The sequence below is a fragment of the Garra rufa genome, chromosome 9 (assembly GCF_049309525.1).
Source record: "Garra rufa chromosome 9, GarRuf1.0, whole genome shotgun sequence".
NCBI lineage: Eukaryota > Metazoa > Chordata > Actinopteri > Cypriniformes > Cyprinidae > Garra > Garra rufa.
Window position 1 is genome coordinate 10,994,782 of NC_133369.1, and position 10,318 is coordinate 11,005,099.

Here is a 10,318-nt window from a genome sequence, read left to right on the forward strand (position 1 = left end):
TTATTTTAAACTTATCCTGGGCTGCAATACCCACAATTCATTTAAATCGTTCAACCAATCAGAGCAATTAAGCGCGTGACGTCACTTCCCCATCAGTCAGACACAGCCATGGCAGAAAGAGGGTACAGTTTCTCCCTCACCACTTTCAGGTAATAAACATCATCATTTTGTTATATCCAAGTGTTTATAAGGATCAAATGAGTGTGTGTTTTTAGCGAATCGCGAAGCTCGGGTTATGGAGAGCGTTCCGTCAATAAGAGGCGTTATATCATTATCCGGGCGATGATGCAGAGTCACTGTGTTTGTGATGCAGTGCTTCTTTCATTCATGTGCATCAACATTTATGTGCAGAGTGAACTAAACACATCATGAATCCCAGAGCAACAAATTCAACACTCTCATGAGTGTTTAAAGACAGACTGGGCTCAGTTTTTTCTTTGTGATTGGAACTTGTTGATTTTACTTTCACTTTCAGTGTATGATGAGAAGCTGTTCTTGCATATAACTCCTGAATGCACATAAGTAAACATACAATTCATGAGTATAAGTACTGTTTGTTTAGTTGTTTTAATAAAGTATAACTAAAACAGAATTTTAGTTTGGCTACAGTATGAAAGTATGACATTTGTAGGATTTTTATGTAATATGCATGTGTGCACACTTAATAAGATTGTGGCTCATTTGTATATTTTGAATGCAACACAAAGCTTTTTATATATATTTTAGCATAGCACATTTTTATTTTTTATTTCATTTTTTATTTATTATTATGATTTCGAAATACACTGATATTTACAATCACAACAACATTTTCTTATTTTTGTATGTTCAGCCCTTCAGGGAAGTTGGTCCAGATTGAGTATGCTCTGGCAGCTGTAGCAGCTGGTGCTCCTTCAGTTGGAATAAAAGGTTAGTAATGTTTTTTTATTATGTGTTTTAACTTTGCATTATTATAAAACTATGGTTTCAGCATGTGCTTATTAAGAGCTTTCTTAACTGTGTCTAGATAGTAAGTCACTTTAAATTAATTATTAATTATTTCATCCTCATTTCTTGTTCACAGCTTCGAATGGTGTTGTTCTGGCTACAGAAAAGAAGCAAAAATCTATACTGTATGATGAGCAAAGTGTTCACAAAGTAGAGCCTATAACCAAACACATCGGTATGGTCTACAGTGGCATGGGTCCAGACTACAGGTACTGATTTGGAAACTGTCTTGTAAAAAAATGTAGTTGAAAAATGTAGATTGAATATTTAATGTTAACAGTTCATCCAAAAAATAGAAGTGTACTCACCCTGAAGTCATCCAAGATGTAGATGAGTTTGTTTCTTCATCAGAACTGATTTGAAATCTAGCATTACATCACTTGACCACCAGTGGATCTTCTCCAGTGAATGGGTGCCATCAGAATGAGAGTCCGAACAGCTGATTAAAAACATCACTATAATCCACCCCACTCCAGTCCATCAAAAAATGTTTTGTGAAGCGAAAAGCTGCATGTATGTAGGAAACACTTCCATTATTAAAGGATTAGTTCACTTTCATAACAACAATGCACAGATAATGTACTCACCCCCTTGTCATCCAAGATGTTCATGTCTTTCTTTCCTCAGTCGTAAAGAAATTATGTTTTTTTTTTGAGGAAAACATTTCAGGATTGCTCTCTTTATAATGGATATGGATGGCGCCCCGAAGTTTGAACTTCCGAAATGCACTTTAAATGCAGCTTCAGATGGCTCTAAACCAGGGGTTCTCAACCTTTTTTGCGCCGGGGCCCACCTCCTTCTCGGGTCAATTTTGCAAGGCCCTCCTATGCCTGACATTTCCTCATTTCATTTTTTTAAACCTTTTTTTAATAACCAAAACTTTTGTTTTGCCTTATTCTTCTACTGCATGTTATAAAAAAACTCAAACAAACAAACTTTAAATTAAAGCTGAATTTAAAAGGAAACCCTCTATTCAGTTCTAACTTTTTAACATAAATATACATACAGGTTTAAAGCTCCTGAATTCTTTAATTCAGACATTCTTTACAACTTCAGAGTACTTTTTATTATAAGTAAGTGAACCTGCCAAACAGAACAACAGGGAGATGCCAAGATTCCACTCACTAAACCTGTCCATTTGAACTGGATTGACAGAATATCTACTGTTTGTATCCATTATAAAATATACAAATGAAAAATACAGCAAATCCATTCTGAATCTGTTGATGCTGGTGCTTATATGTGCATAAACACCACTGAGCCTTACAAGATCCACCTCTATGGGTGAGCCTTCATTATAAAACACTCACAAGACATTCATTTTGACAACTATGCAAATATTTTGAAATTTCACGCAAAGATATAAGGATCAGAGCACCGAAAGCATGACTAGTTTGTGAATCAATAGCGGACTGATAGCGGAATAGCGTGCCTAGACTCCGATGTGTCATACATTACACGCAAGTCCGTTACCATTACTCTGATCGTCTTTACCTTCAAATTAGCGCAAGGGTTTGTTTCATGCAGCCAAGAGATGAAGTAGAGACCTGTTTCCCCACGGGGTATAGGTTACTTTTATGCGGGCTTTTGCTGGCGTGAGTGGGGGACAAAACACGAATGTCGCGGCGGAGCGGGACGAAATAACATACATTGCTTTCTGCGGGAGCCGGCGGGCGCGGGACAAAAAAATCCGTCCCTTGAAGAGTATGTGAGCGGAGCGCGGAGTGAAGCGGTGTGATTCTGAATGGAGGGAGGAGCGGATTTTTGAAAAGTCAGAGCGTCGTGGTTTTTGCGTGCTCCACCACCGCTCCATCATGAGAACAATTCACGCCACTGTCCGTAATATTACTGCATATTAAGCAAGAATTCACATGTTAAACATATTTACCTAGCTTGATAGAGATGGATCACGCAAATCAGAAAGAATGTGAAGGTTATGATGACGGCAGTAGACATGAGCGGTAAATTATAGTTCAAAAGGAATTAGTTTGTTCCTTCTAGATACTGAATATTTTTAGGTGAACAACACTTATTCACAAGCAATGCATTGAAACAAATGTAAAGGAATCTGATTTCGAATGAGCAGAAATAACTACGATGAAAACGTATTTTCATTACAAACTTTGCACTGCAAAAAGCAGAAATTATACTCTTTTAATGCTGACAGTGTTATTAGTTTGGCATGTGGTAGGAACATAGTTTGCACAGTAGTGTTCCAAACTCTCTTGATATTTTATTTATTTTTTGTGTTTTAATATATGTTATGAACATGACTGTTATATTTCAAACATACTGAATTTTTTTTTTTTTTTGACGCGGAGCGGTGTTTCTGATATCAGTGAGCGAGGAGTGGAGCGGGAGCGGAACCCGGAGAGGAGTGATTAGGCTATTAAATGCACGGAGCGCGGAGGGAAAAATATTGCCGCTCGACTCCGCTCACATATTCTGGTCCCTTGCAGGTATCTAATGACGCTTGCGTGCATAAGTTAGAAGTTTTGAGCCGCCGTTCAGTCTGTATTTAACAGTACGATGAGGCTTGCTGCGCCGAGTCCAAAGCAATCCATCACAGAACACGAAAGAGGCGTGCTTTGCTCATTTTAGAACAATATTTAAATTAATTTTAAGCCATCTCGCGGCCCACCTGGAGGATCACTGAGGCCCACCGGTTGAGAATCCCTGCTCTAAACGATCCCAGTCGAGGAGGAAGGGTCTTATCTAGCGAAACGATTGGTTATTTTTTAAACAAATTGACAATTTATATACTTTTTAACCTCAAATGCTCATCTTGTCTCATCTCTGCGCAGCACATGCGAAGTCTGTGTGATTCAGGTAAATACAGTTAGGGTATGTCTAAAAACTCCCATCTCGTTTTCTTCCCTAACATCAAAATCGCCTTAGATCGCTGCAAAAGTACAGACATAGTGTTTACAAAGTGAACATACAAAGAAACTCAAACGCCCTTTACAAAAAAAAAAGGTAAAAACAGCATTGTAGGACGATTTTGACATTGAAGACATAAACGAGATGGGAGTTTTTCAACATCCCCTAACCGCATTGACCTGGATTCTACTGACTACACATTCACTGCGCAGAGACGAGACAAGACGAGCATTTGAGGTTAAAAAGTATATAAATTGTCAATTGATTTCGAAAATAACCAGTCGTTTCGTTAGATAAGACCCTTCCTCCTCGGCTGGGATCGTTTAGAGCCTTTTGAAGCTGCATTTAAAGTGCATTTAAACTGCATTTCGGAAGTTCAAACTTCGGGGCGCCATCCATATTCATTATAAAGAGAAAAATCCTGAAATGTTTTCCTCAAAAAAAACATAATTTCTTTACGACTGAGGAAAGAAAGACATGAACATCTTGGATGACAAGGGGGTGAGTACATTATCTGTGCATTGTTGTTATGAAAGTGAACTAATCCTTTAAGGTGTTTTAACTTTAAACCGTTGCTTCTAGCCAAAATCCATAATCCATAATAACGTTTCCTCTAGTGAATAAGTCCATCCACTGTTGTCCTCTCACATTTAAAATGCTGTTTTAGACTGTTTTCGCTTGTGAACAGTGCTTGATCTGTGCATTTTTCTCTCCTGATTCAGACGAGATGACTTTTCTACTGAAGAAAGCAATATTATGGTTTATGTATTTTACCCGAAAACAACAGTTTGAGGTTAAAAACATCTTAATAGTTTTGTTTATTATAAACATGCAACTTTTTGCTTCACAAGATGTTAGTTAAAGTTTGTATTGGCTGTTTGGACTCATTCTGACGGCACCCATTCACCACAGAGAATCCTTTGGTTAGCAAATGAAGTAATGCTCAATTTCTCTGAATCTCTTCCAATAAAGAAACAATCTGATCTGCATCTTGAATGTCTTGTGTCTGAGTCCATTTTCAGTTCTGTTAACTATTCCATTAAATGTCTGATTTTCCATATTGTTGTACTTATAATAGAAGAGTGGGATTATATGGTAAAGGTAAGATGCTCAGTAGGAGTTTTCTTGAAATGGGTTTTAATCATATCTGCAGGGTGCTGGTGCGAAGAGCACGAAAGCTGGCTCAGCAGTACTTTCTGGTCTATCAGGAGCCGATTCCTACAGGCCAGCTTGTTCAGAGGGTGGCTTCTGTTATGCAGGAGTACACACAATCAGGGTATGTGTCATATCTCCATTGCACAGTTTACCACTGTTACAATTCTTCTGGAAGCTACTCCATACACAAAGCTGTTTTACAAAATTTAAAACAGCATGCATCTACTACATTGACAGTGTCATAACCTGCAGATTTTGTGTCATGTTATTGTTTTGAAACAGAGGTGTTCGGCCATTTGGCGTGTCACTCTTGATTGCTGGCTGGGATGAAGACCGTCCATACCTTTTCCAGTCTGACCCCTCAGTATGCTATTCACTTTGGTATTATAATTTTATTCTATTTATTGCACTGTATTAGAAAAATAAAATGGATTTTGACCTGTTTAAGGGAGCATACTTTGCATGGAAAGCCACAGCGATGGGGAAGAACTATGTGAACGGGAAAACATTCCTTGAAAAAAGGTACAAAATTTAATAACTGAAAGCATAAGACCTTTTTAGTCTTCCTGAAAATACAAAGTCTCATTTGTTTCTTTTTCCTGTTTTAGATACAATGAGGATCTGGAACTGGAAGATGCGATTCACACTGCTATTCTGACACTTAAGGTAATACATTTTTTTTAAAAACCCAGCCACATTTGCTAAAGGTCTGTTAATTGCAGTCATTAAACATCATTATTATTTTTTATACAAGATCAAAGATTAACTCCCGTCTTAAAATAGTTGAAACTGTCTGTCACATTATTAAAAATAGTTTCCTAATAGCAATTAAATGTCTTTATCTAGCTGTTTTTCATTGTGCATTTGTGACAAACAACCTGAAGTCAATGTCTCACTGAAACTGTAACTGTCACAAAGCGTGACATTATATTTACTTGCCATAGCCTCAAATTCACTTGCTAAATATTTATTTTAGATGCTATTTGCATGTGATAAATGTCAAAGTTGTATGTGACTACTTTTGTTACAGGAAAGCTTTGAAGGGCAGATGACTGAAGACAACATTGAGGTGGGAATCTGCAATGAAGCAGGATTTAGGCGACTGACCCCAGCGGAGGTGAAAGACTATCTAGCCGCCATTGCTTAAATCGTCGTAGATTGAGCACTGGTTGTGTTGTCTTCATTAGTACAACTTCATTACTACTTATTCATGAGTGTGAGCAATGTAAAGGCAGGGAAATAAGTGAAAGGTGTATTGTTTCTATTTTGCTTTTCTTTCTTACTGAAGGAAAAAAATAAACAAGTCTTTTGAAATCCTTTTGACTGTTTTGATTTGTTTTGTTGTGCCGCGTTTTAGATTTGAGCAAACTGTATAAAATTTGTAACTGAGGATACTCTTTTGGTTTTATTTCACAACTTTAATCTGAAGTTAAAGTTAAAAAATAAATGTACACTACCAGTCAAAAGTTTTTAAACCGCAAGATTTTTGATGTTTTTCTAAAGAAATCTCTTTTGCTCACCAAGCCTGCATTTATTTGATCCAAAGTACAGCAAAAAATTTGGAATAATTTAGATTAACTGTTTTCTATTTGAATATATTTTAAAATGTAAGTTAGTCCTGTGATTGCATAGCTGAAATATTAGCATCATTACTCCAGTCTTCAGTGTCACATGATCCTTCAGAAAGCATTCTTATATGCTGATTTGATCAAAAAACATTATTATGTTGAAAACAGATGAGTAAAACATTTTTTAGGTTTCTTTGATGAATAGAAAGTTCAGAAGAACAGCATTTATCTGATATAGAAATCTTTTGTAAGATTATAAATGTCTTTATCATCACTTTTGACCAATTTTAAAACATTCTTGCTAAATAAAAGTATTAATTTCTATCATTTCTTTCCCTCAAAAAATAAAAAATAATACTGACTCCAAGCTTTTGAATCGTATAGTTTATAATGTTACAAAAGCTTATTTTTTTCAGATAAGTGCTGATCTTTGGATCTTACTATTTATCAAAGAATCCTGAAAAAATGTACTCAACTGTTTTAAATATTCATAATAATAATAAAAATTGTTTCTTGAACAACAAATCAGCATATTAGAATGATTTCTGAAGGTTCATGTGGCACTAAAGACTAGAGTTATGATGCAGAAAAATTTGTTTTGATCAAGTAAATAAATTATTTATTTTGAAATATATTCAAATAGAAAACAGCTATTTTAAGTAATAAAAATATTTAACAATATTACTGCTTTTGCTGTATTTTGGATCAAGCAAATGCAGGCTTAGTAATCAGAAGACAATTCTTTAAAAAACATAAACAATCTTACTGTTTAAAAACCAGTGGCGATTTCTTTAAGACTGCAAGGGAAGCTCAGCTTCCCCTATAATGTCACAAAATTAATGGTCAAATTACGTACTATTGTATTAATATTTTATTGACTAAAAATGCGTTAGAAAACGTTCATCTCAAAGACGAGTTCGTTCAGAATCAGTTAGACATAGCAGGTCGGCTGACTTGATTTTCTTCTCATACATTCCCGTAGCGTCACAGTGCATTTCCCCATTGAAGCTCAGCGTCCATTGACTTCAATGGGGCTGCTTTGAACGTTTTTTTTCAGTGCTTTGAAACTAGACGGTCATTGGATAAACGCTGCGATTATGTCCCGCCCACGGACGCTCAGCGTCTCTGGGGGTGAATGAGGAGTGGGCTGGCCTGGACGCTGAGCTTCTGCGTGATGATTGGAGGGTCTGTCGAAAGATTCCATCTCCTTTTGACTGACAGCGATTTTGTACTATAAGGAATCACTGAAGCTATTCGCGCTCAGTCCCATCGTGGATTTCTCAAGTTCAGTCGAAATAAAAACTGCTGCAACCTATTTCTTTATATTTGCTTGGCGAAATTGCTTGATTTTCATCATACATTTCACACAATTATACACCACATTCCTTGTTTCACTTTTACAGAGTTTTTTTTTTTTTAGATCGTTCATTCATTCATTCATATAGTAGGCTAGTTGGTACGACAGGGTCACAGACCATTTTCTTGAAAAGGAACGTAGGGCAGAATTTACTTTTAAATAAATAGACAATTTTATGATGTAGGCCGAAAATGAGCTTCCCCTATTTGACAGACCAGTAGCCGCCACTGTTAAAAACTCTTGACCAGTAATATATATCATTCAATATGTCTTTCTTGTGTGTCTAATCGTCCAAAAACAAGCTCATGAGGAGGTTTGGCCTGCATTAACCAATCAGAATCTTGAGCGCCGCGTCACTTACGGCGCGCCAAAAATGAGCCGGTACTCCTTTCCGCTAGTATTCCTACGCCAAATCGGATAAAATCCTCTTAAGTTGTTGTCAGTGAAAGATCCAGCGACTTCTGTTTTATAGTTCAACCATATTTATTTGAACAACACGTATATATTTAAAACAAGAAACTTGTTTTTAGGGTGGAGATTCGCTTTAACGGCTCTAGTTTCTGTCTCGCCAGCACACTTGTATTATGTGTTGTGTCATTTGACTGAAAGTGACGTTTGTGGCGCCAGAAATCAAGGAGGAGCGGAGTGCGTTTTCAAAACGATGTGTTATCGTTCTAAGTACCAGACGCATTAAAATCTTAACAAAAAACTTTTGAGGTGAGTTTGACAGCCAAGGGTCTGAGGGTCTTATAAGGCTCGTTAAAGATGGTGATGTTACGCAGTAACGGTGATATGGACTCGAGTTCGGAGTTTCTCTCTCTGAACCCGCCTCAGCGAAAGTCCGCGCGGCTAAAAAAGGCCCATGATGACAGTTTAACAAGCGCCGAGGACAGTCCGGCTAATGTGAGTTAATAACTATTCTTTACAAGTTCTAATATTTTAGTCATTTTTTGTTTACATACAGTTAAAACATTCGCTTTAGCAAACCCAAAGTTGGCGGTTAAAAGAGCGCGAGATGCCTGAGTGAACTGCATGAGCGCGCAACATGTTTACTTTTGCAGAACAAAAATAAGTTGAGCGATGTTACATCGGATATACTCTGTTAATAATTTTATGATTCATTAATGCGATTTGCATTTCTGTAGATGGCAAGTCAGAATAACAATTACATTTTATTGTCTCACTGTTAAGCAGTGCATAATATATACAGTTACTATCTGAATCACCTGCATATGTGTTGTGATGCTTTTGAAATACAACCTTACATAAAATCCGTGTCATATTCTACATAATGTGTGGGCCTGTAAATATAGTTAGAAGAAATGCTGTTTAAAATAGTTTTATATAGAGTGTAGCTTGTCAGACACTGTTGTGATGTTTGCATATGATAAACGTTTAGGGATTTTTGACTGTAAAGGAGGAAAACAACTTGAGTAGCAGAGCTCAGAGAGGAAGACACATCACATTTGCTGATATGAATGGACAAACCAGCAAATCTCCTCCTAAAGATGAGAAAATTGGGAAGCATTTGAGGTGGGAGTGTCATGGTTTCGTATTTCCTCATATATTTGCCTTAATCACTTATGATATTTTATGCTGTGTTTATTAGATATATAACCTGTATATCCTGTTATGTATTTATTTGTAGAAAATCTCCAAGATTTCAGGCAGAGGGGGAGAGATCAGCAGATGAGCACACAGGTGGGCACCTCAGAGTATTGTGACCCTGATCCACAAAACCAGTCATAAGGGTCAATGATTTGAAAGACATACATTTCCATTGAAATTCTATTTCATTTACAGAGCTTTCCATTGATGTAAGGTTTGTTAGGATAGGACAATTTTGGCCACGCTACAACTATTTGAACATCTGGAATCTGAGGGTGCAAAAAATTCTAAATATTGAGAAAATCATCTGTAAAGTTGTCCAAATAAAGATCTTAGCAATTCATATTACTAATCAAAAATTAAGTTTTTATACATTTACAGTAGGAAATGTTATAAATATCTTCATTGAACATGATACTTACTTAATATCCTAATGATTTTTAGCTTAAAAGAAAAAAAATAATTTTGACCAATACAATGTATTATTGTCTGTTGCTACAAATATTCCCGACTTATGACTTGTTTTGTGGTCCAGGGTCACATTTGATAAACTCAGATAGGAGTTTTGTTGATTCTCAGCTTACTAAAAACAATTCCATTTCTTTTTTCAGATGAGATGGAGTCAACTCCCACTTCTCACAACCTCCGTGCTCGGATTCAAAGGCGAGAAGAAGACAGTGCCGTGAGACGTAGCTCCAGAATCACACGATATAAGCTTGACACCAGGAACCAATCGGTCCTCTATGACAGGCTCATTACAAAG

General features: G+C 36.6%; 2 protein-coding genes across 2 annotated transcripts in view; both read left to right on the forward strand.

Annotated features, from left to right (window-relative positions):
• Window positions 1-85: 85 nt before the first annotated feature.
• On the forward strand, window positions 86-6,341 carry psma2a (proteasome 20S subunit alpha 2a). Its single transcript, XM_073847063.1, has 8 exons — window positions 86-149; window positions 833-909; window positions 1,064-1,196; window positions 5,021-5,143; window positions 5,305-5,386; window positions 5,471-5,544; window positions 5,631-5,688; window positions 6,053-6,341. The coding sequence occupies exons 1-8, from the start codon at window positions 109-111 to the stop codon at window positions 6,167-6,169; spliced, it is 705 nt and encodes a 234-aa protein (XP_073703164.1). The 5' UTR covers window positions 86-108; the 3' UTR covers window positions 6,170-6,341.
• Window positions 6,342-8,577: 2,236 nt separating this feature from the next.
• LOC141342329 (ATPase family AAA domain-containing protein 2-like) overlaps window positions 8,578-10,318 on the forward strand; it is a 21,121-nt gene continuing 19,380 nt past the window's right edge. The window contains exons 1-4 of the mRNA XM_073846758.1: window positions 8,578-8,850; window positions 9,347-9,480; window positions 9,596-9,648; window positions 10,167-10,317. Coding sequence (XP_073702859.1) covers window positions 8,713-8,850; window positions 9,347-9,480; window positions 9,596-9,648; window positions 10,167-10,317 — 476 coding nt within the window. The 5' untranslated portion in view covers window positions 8,578-8,712. The remainder of the gene's footprint in view (window positions 8,851-9,346; window positions 9,481-9,595; window positions 9,649-10,166; window position 10,318) is intronic.

Coding starts and splice junctions, on each gene's coding strand:
- psma2a (XM_073847063.1), top strand. CDS start 109: ATGGCAGAAAGAGGGTACAGTTTCTCCCTCACCACTTTCAG. Junction 150..832: donor TTCTCCCTCACCACTTTCAG/GTAATAAACATC, acceptor TTGTATGTTCAG/CCCTTCAGGGAAGTTGGTCC. Junction 1,197..5,020: donor GGCATGGGTCCAGACTACAG/GTACTGATTTGG, acceptor TCATATCTGCAG/GGTGCTGGTGCGAAGAGCAC.